At 39.0% G+C, this 27,108-nt stretch overlaps 1 protein-coding gene across 1 annotated transcript in view; it reads left to right on the top strand.

The window, feature by feature from the left end:
• The window catches only part of THSD7A (thrombospondin type 1 domain containing 7A), a 287,238-nt gene that overhangs the window by 159,835 nt on the left and 100,295 nt on the right, over positions 1–27,108 (top strand). The window contains exons 5-8 of the mRNA XM_082755177.1: positions 11,054–11,302; positions 12,915–13,096; positions 19,065–19,220; positions 22,692–22,895. Coding sequence (XP_082611303.1) covers positions 11,054–11,302; positions 12,915–13,096; positions 19,065–19,220; positions 22,692–22,895 — 791 coding nt within the window. The remainder of the gene's footprint in view (positions 1–11,053; positions 11,303–12,914; positions 13,097–19,064; positions 19,221–22,691; positions 22,896–27,108) is intronic.

Genomic DNA, 27,108 nt, shown 5'->3' with positions numbered 1-27,108 from the left:
GACATTACACTTAAAACTGGCAACACAGAGAAATGTAATGTGTAAAAATTCACTTTGAGTTACAAATCTGTTTTCATTATTGCAAGTCGTGATGCTCGTGCCTTGTGTTAGGTCTGTCACTTTCCATTACAATGTATACTCTGTTTTTGCTTGCTTCTATTTTGCCAGAATTTTATCATTTGTTCTCAACCATTCCTTAATAATTGTCTTCCTGAGCAAAATTTTTTGGGAAATTTTAGCAAAAATGTATTGTCCATTTTTGTACAAGCCTAGGAAAAAATATTTTGCTTTAGCAATGTATTAGCATGCACACAACCATTTTACTGAGAAGTTTTGTTAAGATCCTGCTGGACTGGGGAAAGGATATGAAATTCAGAGTGACAGGAGCAGGTTATGGACATAGGCATTTGTAACTGTAGGAACATGGAACAGAACTAGAGTTTCTTCTTGACCTGTATGTTTCTACACTTCAACAAACATTCTGAAATTCACTGGCAAAGCACATCACATTGCCCTTTAGTGGTTGGTCCAGAGTTATGGTGACAGGCTGCGACTGCCAGGAATTAGCTCAAATGGCTGTAAATGGGACTATATGTAAAGCAGTTCTGCAAGGCTGTAAGTAGCTATTAAAACAAGCAAAATGCGCACACACAGAAAAATAATTTTTATTTTACTTTATTTTATTTTATTTTAATTTATTTTTTCCCCATCATTTGGTTGTAGCTTATTTGTCTTGCTTAAGCTGGGACCAAGAAGCTCCTGTCTGTACAGGAGGGAGAAATTGGAGGAGATGAAGTAGGAAGCAGTACCTGCCAGCTCTTTGGCTGCAGTCTCCAAAACTGCTTGGTTGCTATTCCCTTGCAGCATCTTTGTGGTAGAGTTCTATTTGAGAAGCTGACCATTATTGATGATTTAAAGTGATAATTCAAGAAGCAACAGTAAAGTTTTAGTTGTATTCAGGACTTATTTCTTTGATGGGTAATCACAGTACACAATAATAGCAATGGGACTTAGTGGTGGGAACAAAAAGCACCCAAAATTTAAGATATGCTGAACATTTCCTGGGCAGCTTGGTTTAGCCCCTTTATGCATTTAATGATGTAGCTGCATTTCATTTATTTTACAGCTGTCCTTCTCAGAGGGTAGTTTATTATTTCTTCTCATCCTCACTGATTCTGTGCTTTTGTGCAATACTTAACAATCCATATTTCATAATGAATGAAACACTTTTGGAAGTTTCCATGATGATCTCATTGTTATACTTTACCAACTTGCATGTTTGGGAGAGTTTGAGATTTTATTTCTTCCAACTGAGGCAAGAGAGGTGTTAGTAGGCCAAAATTATTGAATTGCCCCACTAATTTCAGACTTGCAGTTTGATGTATATCATACCTGATTTTTCAGGTTACTTCTTGTATACCTGTATCTGCTTAGAGCACATCCACTGTGTTTTTACTGACCATAAATCTTAAGTCAGATGCCCAGGGACTAGAGAACGGCTGGCTGAGCATTTAGGTTGATGAGCAAGTGATACTCAGAAATTACTGGCTGAGAAAGGCATAGAATCTGCTCTTCTGGGATGGCAATTTTACTTCGTTGGTCTTTCCCAGTCCTGAAACCTCCTAATCCAGTGTTCATATCCTAAATCATGCAATAAATGTCTCCTTCCACTTTATGGGCTCTCACTGTCCTTTTACATGTGAAGAAAGTGGGTTACAAAAAACACAGCATAAGCCTGTCACTTTCTTTACACCATTAATCTGGAGAAGCAGGCAAGTCACCCTGAGGTATATGCTGTCAGACAGAAAATAGACAATTCCGGTGTATACAATGGCAGCTCAGTTTGTTGACCCTGTAATACACTAAGAAACAGCCTTGAAAGCATCTGTTTGGTTCTCTGATGCTTCATGAGACAAAAGGCAGAAAAGAAGGTAAGTGTGAAGATGGTTGTGGCTATGGTGGAGCAGTTTCAGGAAAGGATGGCAACGCAGAGAGGGCAGGTTGTAGAGATGAAGGCCCATAAGCAACCTTTAGCTTGTTTGTTGAGGAGCAGCTGGAAGCATACACAGCTACAGGCTGTTTCTTGTGTTACTGGAAAGGCATCTATGTAGTTGTTTTTGTACAGGAAGCTGTAAGGGTTTCAGTAGCAGAGCACCTGTAAATATCCTGTAAATATCACATATATGGATAATGAGCTATACATAGTTGTCTTGATAAATTAACTTGGAATTAGAGCACGTGCTGTTAACAAATGTACAAGAGGGGAGAAGACAATCATCTTGGAATAAACAGCTCTTGACAACTAAAAACCACAGAGTAATTGTTGGATGCCTAGGGATATGAGAATGTAAAACATTGTTAGAGAAACAGGATGCAAACATACTGCTTTGCTACCATTTTCATTGTATTTTTAGAATTTCCATGAATTTGAAAGTCAGAAGCATCCCATAGATTTTTAATGTGGTTTTATTGGAGACAGTAGATTCTGTGGATATACACAATATTATTCAATGGGTCTTCCTTTCTATTCTAAGTACCTGCTCTGTCATCTTACTGAGGGTGCTGTTTTGACAGTGGCTTGTCAGTATTGCTCTACGTTTGACATACTGTGCCAAAATCTAGATTTAAGATGGAAATGTACACACTGTGCTGAGTAATTGAAACACCAGCAATGAACCATTTATTTCTCCACACCATATTTTAACTCTTTTCATATAGTGAACAGTTGTTCTGTTCACTATAGAATAATATTTTACTTAAATACAAGTAATTCATTTTACCTAGCAAGATATAATAGTGTGTAATGTAATGAGGGTTAGAATACATGTTCTGATGTTCACTTCTGACCATAAATTCTCTGAATGAATGAATTCTATGAATAAGCTCTAAGTGGAATTTCTACCCTTATTTATTAGGAGATTAGATGCTTAATGGTAAACAGCATTAGGCCCTGAGATATTTAATACAGATCTTCTTCTAAATCTTCGTCTACAGTGTACTTTTATGTATTATTTTTTTTGCCTCATTGTCAGGGAGTGTATATATTAATTGACTTCAATATGCCTAAATGAATACTCTCAGAATGCAAACCAAGCAAAATTTTTCTAAATTTTGGACTTGGTTACATTGGTATCATATCACAGTCTGTGAATGGTCCCATCAGTAACAAATTAGAATGTATTTTTGTTTAGAGTTATATTGTTCTTTCTATCATGTGACTGTGAAGCATTGCTCTGAGACAAACAGTACCCACCTATTTTCTCCATGAGCTTTATAAAGTTATGGTCTAACACCATAACTTCTTCCCTGGGAGGTGCAGTCCCCCAAGGAACTGGGAACTCCATGGGAAGGAAAGTCACTGAGTTCTTCTTCACCTGCAGATCCACAGAAAAGCATAGTTAGACTGAGAGTAAAATGTCCAGTCTAGCTCCTGATATTGACCACTTTTTTTCAAGCATGGGGCAGTGAATTACCCACTGACATTGACAAAACTAATAGAAGGAGTGAATCTAAAATAACACCTGAAATAACTAATATTGCTAATATAATTTTAACATCAATGTTGCATATTTTTATTCATGAAGTTTGGAGGGGGGGTTGTTGGTTTTCTTTTGCTGATAACTTCATAAATATAACTGTTACTTATGGTGAAAGTAAATGCTAATTAATGCTCTATAGCAAATTTTTTCCCTGGTAAAAGAGAACCTTCTTCAGAAGATTTAGTAAACCATCTATGTAGACTATTGCCAGATAACCTCTTGTAGCAATTTAAAAGTTATCTGTAACATGGGATGTGCACACGTCACTGTGTCATTGAACTGTGAAAGATACTATCTCTACCTAAACTCTTCTGCTTTCTTACTTGCTCATACTCCGCTGGTACATGCAACAGCACCACAGCAGCTGTTGCCACTTGTTTGGTTATAGTAGAATTTCTTGTTGCTTTGCCTGTATTAGCTAATATATTTTTCCTCGACACAGTAGTTGTAATCTCGATTTTCTAGAAAGCCTGAGTAGTTCTGTTTTCTTCAAAACTATTTTGGCTGTGCAACTTTCTTGGCAGAATTAATTAAAATTGTGAAAGAATCATGGGAAAATATTGCTTTGAAAAGCACTTATCTGGGCAGTATTTGAATTGTAAACAAATAAAAGAGGCCTTATTGTTTGTGTGATTCTAACAGCTCATTATACTGTGGGGTACTAACGGTTTCTCAGAACAATGTACAATATGACCAATAATAAACACTGCAGCTGTAGGAAAAATGAATCAGGACTATGTCATGAGTGATACTTGTTACATTTGCTACTAGGAAAAAATGCAGAATGTCTTACATGTTCTATCTTCACAGTAACTTTTGGGAATTATCTAAACTCTGAATTTAAATCAGTTTCCTGCTATTCCTACTCTCTAGCACATGGTCATTAAACAGATATATTTTTTTTCATTTAATTTTATTAATGAGAAAATAAACTGTCTTTTCTTTGTCACAGATTGTTTATCACAACATATTTCAAATTCCAACTATACTTTTGATGCAAGAATGTGGAGAGTTTGTGTTTGACTGTGTTGGTTTAGCAGTTGATGCATCCAGCAAGCTGTGTGAACTCTCTGGGGAGAAAATTGCATAGAAGATACAACAGCTTGTTGTAATACATTGGAACATTTTATTAATTCTTTGTTTCTGTATGTCAGCTCCAAAATCCCTATTACTTATAGAGAGCATCTCTTACGGTTCCATGGTGTTCAAATAAAGAATGAGGAGATGCTACATCAGTAACATTAACATCTGAATTTAATCCCAAATAACATGAAGCACTGTCTAAACTAAGCATGAGTTTTGCTGGGTTTCTTCATGTCTACTGACCAGTACAGCTCAAGGTTGCTGTAGAAAATTTTACACAGGGATGTATACATTGGAAACTAACAGAGAGTAGATTTAGACTGGACATTAGGAAGAAATTCCTTGCTATGATGATGGTTAGACACTGGAACAGGTTGCCCAGGAAAGTTGTAGAACACATCCCTGGAAGTGTTCAAGGTCAGGTGGGATGGGGCTTTGAGCATCCTGATCTAGTGAGAGGTGTTGAACTAGATGGGGAGTTGGACTGGATGTTCTTTAAAGGCTCCTTTCAACCCAAACCTTTCTGCTATTTTATGATTTCAAAGGTTGATTTGACCCTTGATTTGACCAGACTATTTCTGTTAAAGAGCATGAAGATCTAGGGTGTGGATCTACTCACATGTAGCCAGATTTCTCAGAAGTCTAAGTCCAGACTTTCTTAGTTTGTGATGCTAATAAGCAATGTGGTATATGTTTTATTTCTTCCCTGTAAGATTACAGTTACAAGTATAGTCTTTGGACAGTATACTTCAGTCTTTATGAAGGGTTTTTCAGTGCAAAGATATAACTTGTGTTTGGGAAGACTTTAAGCCAGTTGGCTGGAAAACAGGAAGACGTGTAATGGAATACTTTCTCTCTTTCCATTTTTGCCCTCGACTGGCAACTGCCAAAGCAGGTATCAGATTGGTTAGATCATTGGTTAGAACCATGAAGCCATTCTCATGTTGCTGTTTGTCGTTAAATTTTCTCATTAAGTCTTCTTTCCAATTATCAGTCCAATGTGATATGGAGGAAAAATCTGAAAAAGTAGAAGATATTAGAATTTATCACACATTTAAAAGCTCAGTGAAGAGAGTGCTTTCAGCCACCTGCTTGCACATTAGTACACAGGTACTATGGTGCTATTTGCTCCAGGCTTATGCCTTAAGCTTCATTCTGTATGTGTCCATAGCCTCAATTATCCCCTGAATTACTTTGAAATCCCCATGGGGATTCAAAAGCTATTCAAAGCAACATTTAGATTTTATTTATTTCTGCAAGGAGCAAAAGTGAGGCTATGGAACGTGAGTAAACACAAATTCCTGACACATATCTCCAAAAGATGTTGAGCAGTAATTATGTCCTGTATTTTGACTTTTGAACCACCACTTTTTCTTTATTTCATTTATCTCATCCAAATCTTTGAGGTCAAGAATGGTTTTAATGTTGGCTTAATAGCAATAAAACTCATTTCACCCCTGTGATGTCTCCTTGGGATTGCCTTTTCTTTCCACACTGTCATCTACCCATTTATATTCCTTCAGCTTCATTTCCCCACTATTTTTCTGTTTTGTCTTAAGCAGAACTTCCTCTAAGAATAGCCTTACTTCAAATATTGTAATGCCCCCTCCCCTGCCAATAGACAGACACTTAGGACAGTGTCCCTGTTATGTAGTCATTGTGTTGGAAGCAAGTTCCTGCAGTCTTTACATATTTCCCTATACCACCACCTCTTATATCCAGTCTGCCCTGGTGAATTTGGATGCAACTCACATACTTTTCTCAGAGCTTCCAAAGCAATATGGACAGTGGTGTATGGGTTGATAGTGAGGACTTGCTTGTGCACTCCCTGCACATTTTGAATGGCTAATTTTGTGTATAGTGTTACTTAGATGTTACTGAAAGTTCATAGAGGATGGAGATGGTTGATGCAGAACTTTGTGGTTTGGATGATACTACAAAGATGAATACAAACTATCTAAGACATAGATTTGCTTATTTAAATGATCTTTTTGCCTGTTTTAAACATTTTTTAGTTAAATAACAGTTTAGAACTTCAAGGCTTTTGGTATCCATACAAAAGCTTCATTTTGGGGGTGGCATGAGACAGAGAAGCCTTCCTGCATTTAAATGATCTCAGCTTTTTACCTGGGAATTTCCCTTTTCAGAAACCATCGCATAATCATAGTATAGAAATGCTGTAATTTCTGTTCTGATAGTTATTAACTATCATTCTTTACTTACCTGGTCATGCTGGATCTTTTTTATAGAGAGGTTTTTATCTTCTGATCCGTTATCTGCCCATATGCTTTTACTTCTGTTAGAAGATTCATTCAATTTCGGTAACCAAATCAGATGCGTAAATCCATTTGGAAATGCAAAGTGATTTACATTAAATGAAGCTTTGCTTTAAATTATTTTTGGTGTGAATCACATCTGTAGGCTTAGATACCAGAACCAGAAGACACTATCTTGTGTGGTAAAGACATTCCCAGGTCTCAATGAATCTATACAATTTCATAGACCAGACATTTAAAGGAAACGTTACCAACCTTCTAAGTGAATATACTACATATGCTGAACTTTTAAAATGGCACTTTTGTCTTTCAGAGCTACTGTTTTTATGTAATAGAGAATTAATCATTTTAATTTTGAATGTTTGTATATATTTATCTGCATTGAAATATTATGGAAAAGATCAATTTTTCTTGGTACAGAGAAAAAAAGTTTGAAAGTCTTGCAAATCTTTTGAACGTGTCAAGAGTCAGAAAGAAGTAGAAAAAAATCTTTGAAAAAAACTGAGGGGACTTCTGGAACATCAGATTCATTGTTCCCAGACTGCCTAGGAACAGGAGATGCATTGAGATGCCATGTGAGATTAAGTGTAGACTAGTTTAGTTACAAGTAACAGGTATATATGTACTTTGGACAGGGAAATGTTGCAGGGGGGGAAAGGACATGTAATCTGCTCTGGAAGCTACTCTATTACCTCCAAAGAGATTTTAGTGTGATTTACCTTATCATTTATTTAACTAAACAGTTTCACTCAGTCTTATTTAGAGGGATTGGTGATACTAGAAGTTTCGATATAATGCCTCCTTAGTTGCCACTTGATCTAGAATGCAACACAAACTGTTACAGGTCATGAAATTCAGTATGGTCTTCTTCAGTTGCTTTTAACATGAAAGTAATGATATGGTCATTGGAGGTTTCCCTTTTCAGGGAAGGACATAATCTTTGCATGAAGCCACATAGGAACTGCAGCCAGAGACTTCAGGGTTTGGGGCAGTTTGCTTTAATGAAGAAAGATAATTTGTATTATTGTTTTGTTCTAGTAAAACAACTTCCAATAATGAAAATCTCAGTCAGTATCATGTAACACCTCTCCCAAAGATGATTTGAAGTAGATGCAAAGCCCACAGAAAATTGCACATCATGAATTGATCTTTACTTCTCATGATTGCTCCTTTCTAGTGGCAATTTCGTGCATGTTCCCTGGCAAGATGTGTCTATAATTAAACGCGACCTGTCTCAATATGAGTAAAGAGATTGGTTTTATCTGCTCTCATGGGAGTTACACTGGAAACGAACTTGGGAGGAGGTGATACATCATGTTCTCCAGAAGGATTTGCAAATACTCTTCATGTTAGAATCCATAAGGAAATGATTCTTTGTTCAGTCATTAAAATGTGTTCCTCTATGGGATAAATGAGTCTATATGTTTTGGAAGACATTCAGAAATTACGATATTTAATTTATCAGTAGTTATTGTAGTTGTAAGCTGGATGAGACTAGATAAAGGCAAAAAAGGTCCACTTGGAAAAATTTTCTCAGTAGCTTTGAGTGTCTTTAACCCTAAGGAGGTGTGGTGGTTTTACCTGCTATGCAGCTTAACTCCACCACAACTGTGCTCTCACTCAAAAAGAAAAAAGGAAAAAAAAAAAAAAAAAAAAAGAGAAAATACAATGGAAAGGGCTCAAGTTTTGATATAAGGACAGGCAGTAATTAAAGTAATTTATTGCCTAGCACTAGTGGACTAGAGCAGTGTGAAACTAAAAGCAAACTAACACCTACCCCCCATTCACCCTCTTCTATCTCCTCCCCCTGAGCAGCACAGTGCAGAGGAACAGCAAATGGGGGCTGTGGTCGGTCCCTAATGCTTTGTCTCTGCCACTCCATGGTCATGCTCTGCCCCTGCTCCATGTGGGGTCCCTCCCACAGGATGCCGTCCTTCCCGAACTGAGCCTGCGGGGGCTGCCCACAGGCAGCAGCTCTTCAAGAACTGCTCCCACATGGGTCAGTCCCACAGGAGCAAACGGCTCCAGCACGGGTCTCCCATGAGCGGCAGCTCCCCCCAGACCTCCTGCTCCTGTGTGGGCTCCTCTCCACGGGCTGCAGCTCCAGCCTGGGGCCTGCTCCTGCGGGTGCTGTCCATGGGCCACAGCCTCCTCCAGGCCACATCCACCTGCTCCACTGGGGGCTCCTCCACAGGCTGCAGCGTGGAGATCTGCTCCATGTGGGCCCCATGGGCTGCAAGAGGACAGCCTGCTCTACCAGGGGCCTCTCCACAGGCCACAGGGGAGCTGCTGCTGCATTCCTGGAGCACCTCCTGCCCTCCTGCTGCACTGACCTTGGTGTCTGAAGGGCTGGTTCTCACTCCTTTCTCCCAGCACTTGTTGCACAGTCATTTTTTTTATTTGTTTGTTTTTGTTTTGTTTTGTTTTTCCCTTCCTTAACTCTGCTCTCCCAGAGGCCCAATCAGTGTTGCTCCCTGGCTTGGCTTTGGCCAGCACTGGGTCCCGCTGGAGCTGTCTCTGATCTGACATGGGGCAGCTGCTGGGTTCTGCTCACAGAGAGAGCCCTGTAGCCCTCATGCTAGCAAAACCTAGCCAAATAAACCCAAGACAGGAGCATGTAGCTTCTGTCCTAAAGCAGAATAAATGGTGTATATCATGCATTAGGTGTTTTTGTTTTCCACTTTTCACATAGTAAGAACATAAGAAATCTACTGGATAGTGGTCTGTCAAGCCCAGGAGTGTCTCCAGCTCACTGTCCCTGGTGTTGGAAAAGGAATGCTATTTAAAGACTAAGCAAACTAGCTAATTTTTAAGTCCTTTCCCTTAGTATTCCTCAGTATTCAAAGTTAATGTATTAGGGATGGTGGCAAGTGTATACCCATCTAGTCATTTTAGTATCTATATATTGTCCACAAATTTGCCTAGCCCCTTTCTGAACCCGCTGACACTATGTCCAAACCACTTATGTCCATCTGTTAGCAAGATGGCAACTGTCTTTCCACATACCTTTTTTTAACTGTTCTCCTGTTAGTGTCATCAAGTATCCCTATTTCTAGTATTATGAAATTCTGTTAGCAATGCAACGCGAAGTTGGATATGTGTACAGCAAGTTTGATATAGCAACAAAATAGTTTTATCTTTCTATTAAAATAGCAACAGCAACAAAAAGTCTTTCTTGTATTGTTTGTAGGGGTGGTACTGAACGGAGCATTTCATTATGCTATCTGCAGTGCAGATAAATCTTTTTCCTGTCTAACTATTTTACAAGCCAGAATTCTATTTCAAAACAGACATGATAAATATATGTATGTTGTAATTGTAATTAAGAAGGTAAGGTTACGATCGGTTTAATTGTATTTTAGCTTCAATATTGCTCATTGTCCTATTGTGAATCAAGTTCTGAAGCAGAAATAAGTTGGTTAGAATGTAACATTTAAAAATGCAGAGGCATTTAGGAGAGAATGTTGCTGACAACCTATATAATATGTGAATGAAGCAATCAGATGGAGATTGGAAATGAAATGACAGCCTTCAACAAGGAACAGGAAATTAAGGCAATGGTTTCACTGTAGCAGAGAAGGCTCTATTTTACAGGAGAGTTTGTGCCCCTTTTAGACCATGAGACATTACTGTGGCAATATACCAGCTGTTAACAAAGCAAAGTGGTAGTGTCCAAGTATTCAATAAATATGACATTGCATTTTTAAACAATTAATAGTCTGGAAATGAGATCACATGAGATGACATTGACTGCTTGATTCTCTTCGAAAAGCATTGTGTAGACATCTCTTGTTATTGGTCCTTCACTTCCTGTATGTTCTAAGAAAAATAATTGAGTATACCAAAAAATAAAGTGGTGACAAAATTTATTTTCTCTTTTGTACTTCATACATATATAGATGATTTTTAATATTGACCACAAACATGGTAACACTGGTTGTTTCTAATGAAAGCAAATCATATGTGTCTGGTTTTAGTCAGTTTAATCAAAAGCCATTTTGCCTGACTTTCTGCGATCATATACATGTGGACTGGAACTTAAGAGATTTACAAATATTTAGTGACTTTGCTTGTTGCAATGAACAGCATTTTTCTGTAGGAGTTCATGTATGTCTGTGTATGTGCACTGAAAATTGTAATTCTCTCTTACTACAGCTTTTGCAAGCAAGAAAAGCTGCCAATTACGTTCCAGTCCTGTGTCATCACAAAGGAGTGCCAGGTGTCAGAGTGGTCAGAATGGACCCCCTGCTCCAAAACCTGCTTTGACATGACAACCCCTAAAGGGAATCGTACAAGATCACGGACCATTAAACAGCTCCCTATTGGCAGTGAAAGTGAATGCCCGCAATTAGAAGAAACAGAGCAATGCATTTCTCAAGGAGATGGTGTAGCACCATGCATTACGTAAGTTGGTTCATTTCAGTTCACCCTATACTAAAATGAAGAATTTCAGTTAGGCATACAGGGTTGGTAATATCAACCAAATCACTATTAAGGTACTGTAGAAATAATAGGTTTGATTTTTATATCCTTTGCATATTCAGTGCTCTCCTTAGGAGCCCAAAGTCTGTAAATTATAGCTATTATAGTGAAATTACATCTTTTTTTCAAGTACAGGAAAAAATAACAAATACTTATTTTTTCATTAGTGTTCCCTTATAAAAGATAATGTGTTTGTGTGTACACAGGCAGAGTCATGAATATAATAAATTAATTGTATTAATTTGTCAGTGATCTCCCTACACAACATTTCTGCCAGTATCATTTTCTGTTGGCAGAAAAAATGTCATAGGAAAGGGCTGATAAATATTGATTTAGAAGCTAGTCTTTTCAGAAAGACTCTTCTTAACACAATAAAAGCAGGACTGGGCCCCACATGGAAAGTGGGAGAGGCTAGCACTTGTGGTAAATAAAATAACCCTGTTTAAAGTTTAGAAGAAATGACAGCAGGCACTTCAAATTCAAGAAAGAGCAGTAATCCTTATCAACTAATCAAGATTAATATTAAAGTCCCAACTGTGCTTTTTCTTTATCAGACTAGCAAGAGGGTTTGGGTAAATGTCATTTGATGTTAAGCCATTTTGCATCTGCATCTTTGACTGCAGTACGTATTTTTCATTTAAGAGTTGAAATGTCATCTTTACCCATCTCCAAGCCACGTTGGGAAGCAGTTCACTTGATTTAGCTTTAAAGTGCTTGTTGGGTAAAGAATTCTGTGGCATTTCTTGTGGTTCATAATCCTGCTTGGGATTTTAACTCAGAGTCACAGATCTTCTTTCCTGCGCACTCACTGATTAGAAAGCTCACAGCTTCTCATCATTCATCATTCACCCAGCAGGGATGCTTCAGCACTGCAGAGAAACCATCTTCCTCTTGACAGTGAAAAAAGAACTTACTGAAATGATTTCTGTAATGATAATAAAAAATAAAATAAAATTATATTTTTTACCTTCATATTTAGGAGGAACTTCTGTCTCTTTTATCAAAAATGAATTAGAGACTCTTGGTTTTGTTTTTCTTTTTTTTGTGTATGGTTTTTTTTTTTTTTTTTTTTTTGGAGTTAGCTTGGTGTTTTTATTTTTCACTCTTTTTTTTCTGGCTCTTATGTTTCTCAGCATGCACATTTCTTTGATGTTTTGGTTTTGTTTCATATAAACTGTCTAGCTCTAAACAAATGTCGAGAGTCACTATCATTACAGTTAGCTTATCTGAACACAGACCTGTATCTTTCTGTATATAAAGTTTTTCTTACTTCCAATAAAATATTTATATGTGCAGTATGTTTCAGGAATTGAACAGGAAAGATCTTCCCAAAAAGTCATGATTTCAAAAGTCAAATAACTGAGGAAATGTTTCCACCCACGTAAAACATCAAACAATGCATCTGTGTGCAAGCAACTCTGGAAGTCAGGCCTTTTGTAAAATACATAAAGATATTAAGGCATTTTGGCTTGCATAACAACATCATGTGAAAGGGCTTCATTTTTGAAAACCTGATTCACCCAATTTGATCTAGGTATGGCTGGCGGACCACAGAGTGGACAGAGTGCCGCGTTGATCCTCTACTCAGCCAACAGGATAAAAGGCGAGGAAATCAGACAGCACTGTGTGGAGGTGGCATTCAAACCCGGGAAATCTACTGTGTGCAAGCTAATGAAAATCTCCTCTCCTATTTAAATACCCTCAAGGAAAAAGAAGGTAAATTTGATTTGCTTGCAATTGAATTAGTGTGAAATCAGAGCACTTCAGCATTCCAGTGCTCCTTGACAGTCATTGTCTTTTGTCATGAGTGCCTTGTAACGTTACAGGTTACTGTTATCTAAGCTTATATGAAAGCTAATTCAAAAGAAAGTATTTAATTGCAGGAGCAGAGATGTCATTCTCTGTGCTGGAAATGTTGATTCCTAGCTATTAATTACTTTCCCTTAATATTTATTGAAAATTATTGTCTTATGTGAAGGACATCTCTCAATAAGAAAACACATCGGAATGTAGGTCAGGTATCCTAGTTTTGGTGCCTTCATTTACTGTAGATCTCCAGTGTGTCCTTGAGGTGGATGATGTACACATGAGGTTTGATGTGCAGATGGAATATGTCAATTACAGAATGTAAACACAATATAGAAATGTGTAAAAATATGACTACATTTCATTCTCAAGAAACTGATTTTTCTTTTCTTGATTTGGTTAAGTTCTTAAGTCACTTTGAGGACCTTAGGCCAATATAATTTCATGGGTTTGTTTCCCAAACTGAAAGAGAGAAGTGATTATTCTTTGTCACTGTTGCATCTTGTAGAACTTCGTAAGAAAAGAGAGAACAGTTTAGGAGAAATATTAGTTAATTATTTCAGTAATATAATTTCTGAAGAAAACTTGAGTATTTTATGTTACTTCTGCATAATAATACATCACTATAAATTTAGAAACCACAGTGACTTAAGCTGAGTACATTTAGCTCATTAATTATGTTTTATCTTATCTATTCTATTTTCTACAAACACACAAGAGTATTTAAAAAGAAAAAAAGAAAAAGAAAGAAATACAGCCACATACTCGAGGAGAAGGGACATCCTTACAAGAGACATGTATAAAGCAGCATCTAGAGCAGAGCTGAGCAAGGGGCAGGCTAGTGAGGTTTCTGCTGGGGGTTAAAGGCACTCTCCAACAGTTAGTGGTGAGTATTACCACCAACATCCCTTTCAGCATGAGTGTTTGGACCAGTAGGATTCCATGTCTGTATTTATTAAAGAAGGACTTTTCCAGCTACTTCATCTAATACACATGAAAACATACAGAGGCTTTTAGTAAATCACCTCTGCAGAGCAAAGTTTAGGTGCCCCTGCCTCAGAGTAAAGGAGTTAAAACTCTCAGCTAAAGAGAGGTAACAATGAAATCCAAGGCAGCTTACTGTTCAGTATGGTGATTAGGATTTGGATATGCTGTGATGTCTCGCCAGCTTAGGCGGGTGTGAAATCGGCCCTTATCAGAGTGTGACAGGAAGGCACAGAGCCCATCCAGAGGTAATCTCTGCAGGCCTCCAAAAGCTGATTAAAATGTAACTATTCTTTGGATGCATAAACATGAGAACGTTTTTTCAAGACCTCAAACTCAGGGCAAAGTGGGTCTTTGCTTAAAGAGCAGATTTGGGGTGTTTCTGTATGAGGGGGCAGGGTTAAAAGGCACTGCTTCTCCCCTCCTCCCTGCTCTCCTCACACCTCAGATTCAGGGCAGGCCAGAGCTGCTCCAGCACTCACTTCTGTGAAACAACCAAACCAATACCTCTTGAAATGACACAATTTATACGCTAGGGGTAATTTGAGAATGGATCAAAGCCAGGAAGACACCTACCAGCATTAGCCATGGGGAAACGCCTTCATTTCAGTGCAGTTTGCAGTTGGTTTTAATTCTGTCTCAGTAAGGCTGCTTTGAAGAACTCTATTTTTGCATACTCATGATGGCGTTTCCCTGCTATTTCAGAAATTCAGTCACAGAGCAAGTCGAAGGCTAGTGCTGCACCTCTGCTATCGATCACTTTTGAAATAACAGGTAGGTAAATGAAGGCTTCTCACCTGGCCTTTCAATCAAAAGTGTTCCAAGAAGGCAATAATGTCCCTTTTGGGGACCTATGTTGGCTGTATGTATATAATTGACATGTTTATGTAGATTTAAAATAGTTTAATGGATTTGTGCATTCTCAGAAAAGTTAAGAACGATTTGAAAGTGACAGGCTTGAATTTAAACTGATGAAGTTAATTAGCCAGCTAGGAAGCTCAGAACTACCCTGCGGTCACTCCTGAACCAATTCAGCAAGTGACTGATGTACCTGCAGTCACTTGGGAATTACTTCATTGCTATTTCTTATCCTTTTTGTGGAATTAAAACACCGAGCTAGGGCTCCAGTAAGAACTTTACCTTTTAAGACTTGCCTTAACCACAATTCCCTAAAGCATTCCAATCTATATTATCACCTATCAGAATTTATAAATGTAGGGTTAAGGAAGGGGCTGGAATGCAGGGTGAAGTAATTAGACAGATGATAGTCGAGACTCCTAGAGGCCATTGTCATTCTGCCATCTACTTGCCACTAACTTTATTGTTCCATGTCTTCACCTGTCCATCTAACTGGTTTAGTCATGAAGCTTCTCTCACAACAAACCTGTGAGATAGACTGTGTCATCTTTTTCCAAGTACCTTTAAAATTCACACTGTAGAAAAAGGATGGAAGGACAGTACCTTTATGAGTAGAAATTTATTATACATCTGCAAACACACACTCCTTGTCCAGTTAAACTCAGAGGAACAGGTTACGTGGATGGAATTGTGTAGAGGATCAGGTCCTGAATCACCTCCAGTCTTTTGAAGACACCATTCAGCACTTTTGGAAAAAAGGGAAGAATGTGTGTTCTTTCATTGCTAATCATAATAAGTTTTAAGATTGTGTTTTTCTTGCCTTTTTGGAGTGAGAACACTTCAGCTGGGGAGATTTCCTTCTGTTGATTGCTGTGTAAGCAGTGAAGACCAGAAAGAGGAAAATGAAATTGTCTCTCCTTATGCTTATGCAGCCACACATTCTCTCTCTCCAGCCTGGTCACCAGTGCCACTGGGCCACTGTTCTATTGATGGTTCCTGGAGAAGAATGGCGAGGTTGAGAACTTGAAAAATGTAGCAAAAGCTACACAGAACTGTGTTTTTCAGTTATTTTTAAAATGTAGTCCTGTGGGGTCTGAATATCCTATTTTTTTCACTCTGCTTTTAGTTAGGGGCCTATTCCAGCACTGAAGAGCCCAGAGGTGGTCTCCTTGTCTATGTCACGGAGACTGTAATTCATTCCTTACCAGAAAACTGGAGCTGATAGAATGCTTTAGGAATAGGCCAAGTGACTTAAGAATAAACCAAAAAAAGTTTTGTTTTGTTTTTCAGTTTCTCCCATTTTTTTAAGTCTATTTTCTTAGCTATGTTGAAGAAGAAAAAGTAATTTTCAAAATGCATTCACTTTTCTCTCTATTTTGGCCAAATTTGAATCAAAATCTACACAGAGCTTGTAGTGTTACAAACGATCTAATTAATCAGCATTCAGCATCACGGTCAAGGAATAAAGAACAACTTTTATACCTTACACAAAAGAATATGAAAGGACAGAGATAAGATAAGAGTTTAAACTGTACATTTCTGCATCCAGCATCATCATCTCTGAAAGTATCTTTGCTGAACACTAAGCAGCAAAATCTGAGCTCATTTATACTAAAATAACTTTTCTGTCTCACTGTTCAATTCATTTGTTTTAAAAACAACACATAACAGACCTTGTGTCAGACCTTTGGACATCATTGATGTGCTGAAACCCAACATTTCAAAAATATTTCAGCATTTTGAGATTTATTGATACAACTTACCTGTCCCCAGAGGACTTCTTCCTTCTCCTACACTCTACAAATGATGGAAAAGGCAGATATTGTCAGCACGTGTCTTCATTAAAAGTTTAATTAACAATGTTTGCTGACAAGACCTGGAATTCTTACTGGACAAATACCTACAAAAATTTGAAGTAGTATTCTTAGTTGAAATAGTATCCTTCTTGCATAAGTTCGTCTCTTTAAAACAGTCACAATTCTTCATATTTTGGATGAATACAACTGTCACAAAGTTGGTTGAAGCTAAATGGATTGCTACAGCAGCACAGTAGCATCTTCTTTTTTGCAGACTCTTAAAAAAAAAAAAAATAATAATAAATGGCTGAGATATGGAACATCTGTGATATGAAAATCTGCTATTTTAAGCTTCCTGACAAAAGGTCTTTGTTGTTTTTCTGAGTGCCATCCTGTGAACTAGTGTGATGGTAAGTGCTTTATCCTGATGCAACTGGAGATGAAGCAAGGCATTATTCTGAATGCTTTTCCTTGTTCCCTGAAGCAAGACTGTGTCTCAGGGGTGTAATTGACCCTTAATTTCAACTGTCTCACTTGGGCAATTTCCTGATTAAATCAAAGTTAAAAAGTACTGTTAGCAATTACTTTTTTCTTTTCTTTTCCTTTTTTTTTTTTTTAAATTTATTTTCCTATAAACTATTCACTGCAAACTCAATTAGTGGCAAATTATGTTTATTTATATTCATGTTCTACAGGAGATATGCATACTATGTTGATCATCATGCATGTTAGATGTGCATGTCAAACTTGTTGTAAAATTCAGTGTTCTGTCATAAAGTTTAGTTCCAATGTAGCATTATGCAAATGTTTGAATAATTTTTCCTCTATTATTTTGTGTTAAGAGATTGGTGAGCTGGAGGCAGTAATGTTTAATGACTATTTGCCATCTGCACCAAGGGAGGCAAGACAGGAAACTAGATTAAGGATACTGATCTTTTTCTCATTCCCTTTTCCTCTTAAAAAGTAAGAATCAAGTGTTTTTTCTGTAACTGGAAGGATCATCTTTTTAGAAAGTCTGAATGGAAAGAGACACACATCTACAAATACTTCAACAACTTGATGTTTAATTTCAAATTATATCTGTTGTTATGTCAACCTTGCCTCATTTGAGTAACAACTTATTTTAGAATATGTTCAATCACAAAGCTGTTTCCATCAAGAGACTTATTTGTAGGTGTGGCAGAAAATGACTGAGGTTACAGTTCTGTAGAGGAGTCCTTAGAGAGTAGGATGAGAGTATTTTATATTTAGTAATTACGTGTTTCCTCAGTCAGCCAAAGAGAAGAACATGACAAACATCACTTTGCATTCTAGTAGACATTCTCTGCTTAGTTTAATGTCTTGCCAAATTCTGTATTTTGAAAAAGGGTTAAAATCTTGCTTGTAATAAACGGTACGCTTCAGTTTAGAGTTCTGTGACTTCATCTGGCACCTTACAGAGGTGTCCTATTGTTTGTGTAACCCAGGAATTGAAAAGAGAGGCTTGTAAAGTATGAAAGATGCAGGGTGGTATGGGTCTGTTACAAGCCTTTATACGTTTTTAAAAAACAGAATATTCTGCCTTCACAGATGTCTTTATAGGCTAATAATACATTCATGAAAAGTCAGTTATTTCATGCAGAGTTTTATATATATATGTATATATATATATATATATTGCATATATGTGTTATATGTAAACATATACTTGTGTAAAACAAAGCCTTTCTTGAAATGAAAATGCTATTGCACAAGGTCTTACTGCTGAGTGTGCACTTGAAGGTCTGTAGAGTAAAAGAAACAAAATTTTGTCTTCAATTTAACTGTTTCAAGTTATAGCTTAAAAATAATCTTCTACATATTCATTAACTATGCTTTTGAAGTTATAATATCATATAGGAGCAAAGGGATTTATACAGTTTTTATTCAGTTTCTTCAGTGAAGAAATGAGACAGCAGGACATCAATTTACACAGCAATGTGAACAACCGTTGTAACATAATCTGTCCATTAAATGAAAGGACTAGGTCCAAGAGGGTGCTGCTACAGTCTTCCTGATTCCATGTAATTGGATTTGGCTCTGTTCATGCAGAGAGTTAACTGACTTCTGTTTCATTTTTTCAAGGCAGGCATTTTGCTATCAGTTCATTGGATTAAAATGATGAGATAGCAGCCCTACCAAATGAAGGATGGTTCTGTCAATTTAGAGATGAGTATCATGTCTGGTGACATGTGAGAAATGTGTTGACTTTGTTTTGACAGCCTCGAGGCCGGTCGACCGTAAGCTGTGTACAGGACCCCTTCCAAGCACCTCCCAGCTGTGCCATATCCCCTGTCCTATAGAGTGTGAGACCTCGGCATGGTCAGCCTGGGGACCATGCACCTATGAAAGCTGTGATGACCCTCAGGCCAAGAAGGGTATGTAAAATTTAGTGGAGCATTTTAGATGACAATTATTTCATATTCCTAGGTCACTAGGCATCTCTGTCTATGCAAGCATCCTAATATGTGGTATATCCAGTGCCTCTGTGCACCAAAAACGTCATCAAATTAGGACTATGTTTAGCATCACTGCTCCAGCAAAGCTGGCAAAAATGTGAAATGATTACTCTCAAGGTTAATTTGGGTTGTTACAGGCGCAATTCCAGTTTCAACTCTCAAACTAAAGGGGATACAGTTTGAATATGCATGCCAATCGCAGTTCAGTCACTGTCTTGAAAGGAGGACAGAAGCAGCCTTTGAGATGGATAGTGTCCAAGTCACTCAAAGATACACAGTTCAGTGATAACTTAAGAATTCTCTGGTAGACATACAGTCCCTGACTGGTAGACAACATTCCCCGACAAAGAGCTAGGATCATTCACTGTTGACAAGCAACGCCATTTTACTGATAATGGTACATATGTGCTTGTTTCAGTTTTCACATATGGTTTACAGTTCATTCCTATACAAAGCACATTGTAGTAACATGACATCAAAAGAAGAAAGCAAGAATACAGGAGCAAGGACCACATGTAAAAAGTCTATGGGTTTCTGGCTATAAATGAGAAAAACTGGCCAAGTCATTGCTGCAGTGTGATTATCTGACACAAGCTGAGAAACCAGATTTAGTTCCTTGATTGAAAATGGTCATACGAAAGGGTAGCCATGTATTTTCCCTTGAAGGAATAACTGTAATTACCATGCTAGTTTGGCTCTTGGTATGCCGCTAGCTACACTTCAGTCTGGACAGCAAATGCAAGTTTTATGATGCTGTTGCAGAGTAACGTGACCCAACCTTGATCAGTTCAAGAAAGAAAAAGCAGTTTGATGTGTAAATCGATGGGATTGAGTTTCCTCTGAGTACAGTGGTCTGGTAGCCTGTTATTTCTGCTGCTGTTCTGTCACTGGAACATTTTCTACATTTTCAAGAGTAACATTTATGTTTACAAAACTGATTTGGACCCTTGCCTAATGGAAATGTATTAGAATGTACTTTATGCAAGTCTTTAATCCCACAGATATAAGCAGGGAAAATTACGCTTTAGTTTTGAGGGTTCTGATGTGTACAGTAAGGGTTGAGAGTTGGAGCAAAGCTGAGGGACAAGCTGCCTGCTAAAGTTTTGTGCTGGTTCCCTGTGCAGTAGAGGAGCTCTTGGACAAAGATATTACTTTGTTTAAAATCCAAACTGACAAGAGGAAACCTCTGATAGGAGCATAAGCATTAGTTTGTATAAAAATATCATAATACTGTGTACTTTTTGCATGAGAGTAGCACATTTACCTTTGTGCTACTCTGAGCTGCATTTTGTTCCCATGCTTTTGGTGTTTCAGCTATGTGATAATTGTAATATTTACTCTGTAGTCTCACTGGCTGCATGTGCTCTGCAGCACAGGTTAGCTAAACAGTTATATCCTTGTAATTCATATATACAGATATCCCTATTTGTATCTGATTGTACAGATAGGTATCATGCCTCTTTCCCCTATGTCTTGATTTCCTTTGCAAGGAAAACACATCTTCATGTACAGACACAAAACTGAACTGTGATTTGTCAAGCTCTTGGTTGCAAAGAGTAGGAATTTGCCATTTGGTTTGCCTATTCTGTCCTCTAGTATTTGAGATGCATGTGAATTGCAGTGCCGTTGCCAACTCAGTTCTGGTGCATGTAAGAATGAAGTAGATATGGTTTTGTGTGAATCGAGAACTGATGTTTAACAGAAATAATTGTTATAGATAAATTATTTTATATTGCTTCTCTTTGGCTGTGGCTTAATGAGTTTTTAATATGCTACTCAAAAGGGTAGTTTTACCTACCTAAGATGATCAATAAACATGAAATAGGCCAAACGCAGGATATAAAAGATGTTGCATATCTTTCTGCTATAAAATGACATTCAGTATGACATTTTTCAATACTCCAGTTTATCTGTTTTACTGCAATATATTGCATTCATTCCTTATTTAACACAGATATTTTATAGTTATCATATAGTTATCATCAGCATTCTGTAAAGTATTTTCCAGGAACACATTATAATATAAAAATCAGCTTTTCATTTTTTCTTGTGCTTCCCTGGTAAACTTTCTATGTGGTTCTAGTTCTTCTGAGAAAATGATGTAAAAGTTACATAGACCCTCCCACTCTTAGCAAAAAGGCTGTCTGCATGTTTCAGTAATGATCCTTTACTGTCTGTCATTTGCCTCTTTTGTTGAACACTGGTGAAAGAAACAAAGTGAAAGAACACCAGTGTTCTTTGGAAATATCAGCTTTTTGTGGCAAACTGTAAACTTTTAAGTCTTAATTTTGACAAACTCTTCAATACGGAGAAAACAAAGGTGCATAGAAATATAAATATATTTATGAAGTATTATTTACTATAATTGAATTAAGAGGCATATTACCAAGCATAGGATCAATTCTTGCACATAAGTATGTGAAAACTCTCTACTGTTTAGTTTGCATCTTGGTAAAAATTAAAGAGTTATATGCAGTGCCTTATAAATAATATTTGTGTATTACTAGCCAGCCTGAATATTGCAATAAAACACAGTAGCCTCTGAAGAGATGTGAAAAGATGTTAGTTAAAGTAGTAGTTTCAGATGTATCTGATACACCTGTAGTTTCAGATGTATCAGAAACTACAGAAAATTATTACATGAGAAACTTTTCTGAACCCATTCAGTCTGGTTAGCATAGTCTCACTATAGAATGAATTCTTAAATATGCCACCCTGAAAGTGAGGGACAGAGTTGCTTTTAAAGACTGAAATCAATCTGGCAGGTGTCACACTGTATAATGGACTATCAGTTTTTCCTATCCAAAATGAGGTTAGATAGTCAGAAGGAATTTTGTAAGTGCTTACAAGGGAATATTGTGATGTTAATGACCAACATTTTCTTTTTTTTCATAAGACTTCTTGGAATTATAATCCTTTTCTTTCCATGCCTTGCCTTTTCTGGCAAGTTAGTCTTTGTTTGTAAAGTGGTTTCACTTGATAATCCTTCACAGTTAGAAAATTCCTGAAAAGACAAGCAACAAGTTTGAGAAATGTCAACCTAGGAATCTAACCAAGATTTGTTAGATGAGATAGATCCAGCAAGAGCAAAGCATGAGAAATGAATATTGTCTCCTGAGGAGTATGTACAACTAGGACGAACAAGGATTAAAGGCAAAGTGTACTGAATAAGCTCAAAACATGTGAAGCACTTGCTATGTTTTACTTCTTTCTGTAATGAGTTCTTCTACCTAATTATCTAGAAAGGTGATATGACATGGAACATCTGCAGTGTTTTTTTTACACAGAGTAGAAATAACAGTTCGTTCAGATGAAGATAGATAAAAATACCTTCACTTTGCATTTTATAATTATATTATTCCACCACTTATATCTTCACGGACATTGCAGGCTTTAAACTAAGGAAACGGCGCATTACCAATGAGCCTACAGGAGGAACGGGAAACTGTCCTCACCTGCTGGAAGCCATCCCATGTGAAGAGCCCTCATGCTATGACTGGAGAATTGTGGGGCTGGAGGAGTGCGTTCCCGACAATGAGAAGCCATGTGGCCCTGGTACTCAGGTGCCTGTTGTCGTCTGTGTCAATGGTGATGGTAAGATGCTGTTTCCCATTGTCCACACCAGCTAGATTGAATATACTAACATGTAGTCTGAAAAGGTAGCAGTTTTTGTTGTTCTCAGCTTTCTTAGTTCCTTAGGACAGAGCCATCTGGAACAGCGATGTCCTTTAGTATTGGTATTGGAAGGCAGGATAGGCCTGCTAACTGCTACACACCATAGTCTTTCAAAGGTTTCTGAAGAGACTTGGAGAAAAGTAAATAGAAATCAGCTGTTGTTTTTCAGTAGGTCTGACTCATGCCTGCAATGACTTGACTGAATTCCCTGATGTAATCCAACTAACAAATCTGATCTACTGAAGCCAAAACCAAATAAAGTGTGAATAAAGACACATTGCAGTAAGGATAGCTGGAAGAAAAATAGTAACGTGTTTATTAAAAAACTTAGTTTGATGTGTGTTATGAAGCTGATTTGACAGTCCAGGCTGTCCCTCTTCTTCAGGAGGTCACAAAGAATATCACCATTATTCAATTATCCTTCTGTGAGGGAAAACAGATTTTGCACGACGTAGTCATAAAAGCCAATTTTGAAAGCAGCTTACAAAATACTCTTATCTACAGAAAATTCATGATTAATGTTGGGAGAATATTCCTTATTTATAATAGTAGTATTATAGTCTACTCAAGAACAGCATATGAATTACAATAATTATACTGACTACAGTGTAGTTATGCTAACAGACTTCTAACTCTCTGTAGAGAATTAAAGGGACACCTCTGGTGTTTAACAGCTGCACAAAACACTTTGTAATTAGATTGGTCAGAAGTAGTGGTGATTACAGGGAGATTTAAACCGTGAGCTTTCATGCTCAAGAACTTGGGTCATAATTGAGTTTTGGGGCTTAAACTGAAAACCTCAGAGTTAATACGCAAGCTTTATTTTTCTTCATACACCTAAGAGAAACAAAAACAATTTTTACAGCTCAGAAAGAGATTAGCCTAGAATGACAGTATTGAACCTATTATATTTTATGTCCCTTGCTCAAAAATTTCCATTCAGACAGTGTAATTGTTTCTGGCCAACACTACTGAAACTATTTTAAATTTTATTTGTAAATGTTCTCAGATGAAAAATAGCCTTTTCATCATAAGAGCATTTCACAAATATTTTTTTTTCTTTTTTTAAACAGCAAATGAATATATAAGAAAAAAAATATTTTTTTGCTTTACTAGATTCTGGATAATGTGATTTACCTTTGTTTTTGAGGAGTGGTATTTGCTGACTTCTAACACTTGATTAGCATAACTTCAACAGAAATTGTAATATAGATATTTATATTAACTATAATAAATGGTAAACATTATACCTTTGGAGCACACAAACCATCAAGCCTTTAACTCTTTTCTGCATGCAGTAGTTCTCTCTTCTGCTTCAAACTTGCAGGATTTGTTCTTGCAGGCAATTGGCTAGAGGGGCAGATGCGTTCTGCAGCGGAGTGGGCGATCGGACAGGCAGGGCTAATTTTTCCAGCACCGAGCCCACTCGAGGGAGATGCCAGGACCCGGCAGCCCTCGCGAGAGAGGTGAATGAGGCAAGAACGAGGTGTAGGCGGAGCCAGCAGCGCCCCCTCCCCGGTCTGTCCCTAAGACCCTAAGAAGCGCGAGCGACCAGGAATGTAGTGACCAGGACAGGCAAACAGGGCGTGGTGCATCAGAAGGCAGTTAGCGCAGCAGGGCGAGCAGGAAGGGCAGAGCGCTCCCCCCTGCCCATACAAACACCTCCTCTAACGGCGGTCTACTGCTAGCTAAGCTGTGATGGTCTCCACCAAGCACAGTGTGCTCTCCAGGAAGTCTGTACACGCCAAGAACGGCTGCCCACTCAAAACTGTGGCACTTCAGGTCTCTGGGTGCAGGGAGTGCCTGAGCCTGTTGCTACCACCTGCGGGGGGCAGACAGACTGTGTGCGTGAGGTGTGAGCAGGTGGATGATCTGGTCTGCCCTGTGGCAGAACTCGAGGAGGAGGTTGAGAGGTTGAGGGATATCAGGGAGTGTGAGCAGGAGGTAGACTGGTAGAGCAACTCCCTGTGTGGCCTGAAGGGCAGGCACCGGGGTGAGACACCCGAAATGGGGGTGGATCCCCTGCCCTGTTGCTGTTGGGCAGAGGCAGGGGACCTGGGAGTTGAGGAGGAATAGAGACAGATCCCTGCTTGACATCGCAGGAGATGCCCCCCTCACCAGCCCCACCTTTCTAGGTGCCCTTATGCAACAGGTTTGAGGCCCTGGAGCTTGAGAGACCAGTAGCTGAGGAAGAGGTAGAAAGTCTACCCAGGAGGATGCCTAGGGCGAGGAAGCCTACTCCATGCCTCAGGACTGCCTCCACCAGGACAGAAAGAAGGGTGATTGTTGTGGGTGACTCCCTTCTCAGGACAACAGAGGGACCTATTTGTTGGCCTGACCCTACCCGTAGGGAAGTCTGCTGCCTCCCTGGGACCAGGGTCAGGGACATTGCCAGAAAGCTTCCCAACCTGGTTCACCTCTCTGACTATTATCCTCTTTTAATAGTCCAGGCTGACAGTGATGACATTGAAGAGAGAGAAGCCTGAAGACCATCAAACAGGACTTCAGGGGACTGGGACGGTTAGTGGATAGAGCGGGAGTACAGGTGGTGCTTTTTTTCCATCGCTACAGTGGCAGGGAGGGGTACAGAGAGGACATGGAAAGCCCACCTGATAAACACGTGGCTCAGGGGCTGGTGCCAATACAGAAGTTTGTTTTTTTTTGACCATGGGGTGCTTTACTCAGCACCTGGCCTGGTGGCCGCAGACAGGTCCCTATCTCTAAGGGGAAAACGGATCCTGGGCCAGGAGCTGGCTGGGCTCATTGAGAGGGCTTTAAACTAGGTGAGAAGGGGAACAGGGCTGAAACAAGGCTTGTTAGAGCTGTGCCAGGGGGAACAATGGCAAGGCTGGGAGAGAAGGCAATGGCCCAACTGAAGTGCATCTACACTAATGCATGCAGCATGTGTAACAAACAGGAGGAGCTGGAAGACATCGTGCGGCAGGCAGGCTACGACTTGGTTGCCATCATGGAAACGTGGTGGGACCACTCTCAGGACTGGAGTGCTGCAATGTCTGGCTATAGGCACTTCAGAAGGGACAGGCAGCAAGGAAGGGGTGGTGGTGTGGCTCTCTATATCAGAGAGAGTTTGGATGTCGTGGAACTTGAGGCTGGGAGTGATAAGGTTGAGTCCCTGTGGGTTAGGATCAGCGGAAGGCCAACAAGGGAAGCATCCTGGTGGGGGTCTGTTATAGACCACCAAACCAGGATGAGGAGCCTGATGAGTTCTACAGGCAGCTGACAAAAGTAGCGAAATCGTCAGCGCTGGTTCTCGTGGGGGACTTCAACTTCCCAGATATATCCTGGAAGCACAACACAGCCCAGAGAAAGCAGTCTAGGAGGTTTCTGGAGAGTGTGGAAGATAGCTTCCTGACACAGCTGGTTAGTGAGCCTACCAAGGAGGTGCCCCAAATAGAGAAGGACTGGTTGGAGATGTGGTGTTTGGAAACTGTCTTGGGCAGAGTGACCATGAAATGGTAGAGTTCTCCATTTTTGGAGAAGCCAGGAAGGGGACCAGTAAAACCATTGTATTGGACTTCCGGAGGGCTGACTTTGAACTGTTCAGGACACTGGTTGGCAGAGTTCCTTGGGAGGCAGTTCTGAAGGGCAGTGGAGTCCAGAAAGGCTGGGCGCTCTTCAAGAAGGAAACCGTAATGGCGCAGGAACGGTCTATCCTCACGTGCCCAAAGACGAGCCGGCGGGGAAGAAGACCAGCCTGGCTGAACAGAGAATTGTGGCTTGTGCTTAGGAGGAAAAGGAGTGTTTACAATCTTTGGAAAAGAGGGCGGGCCACTCAGGAGGACTATAAGGATGTTGCGAGGCAGTGCAGGGATAAAATTAGGAAGGCCAGAGCTCATCTGGAGCTCAATCTGGCAACTGCCGTCAAAGACAACAAAAAATGTTTTTACAAATACATCAATGCAAAACGGAGGACTAAGGAGAATCTCTATCCTTTACTGGATGCAGGGGGAGGAACTTATTTACGAAAGATGAGGAAAAGGTGGAGGTGCTTAATGCCTTCTTTGCCTCAGTCTTTAGTGGCAAAAGCAGTTGCTCTGGATACCCAGTACCCTGAACTGTTGGAAGGGGATGGGGAGAAGAATGTCTCCCTCACTATCCATCAAGAAAAGGT

Source organism: Aythya marila (assembly GCF_965140915.1).
Source record: "Aythya marila genome assembly, chromosome: 2".
NCBI lineage: Eukaryota > Metazoa > Chordata > Aves > Anseriformes > Anatidae > Aythya > Aythya marila.
This window is presented reverse-complemented; position numbering and strand designations above follow the sequence as displayed.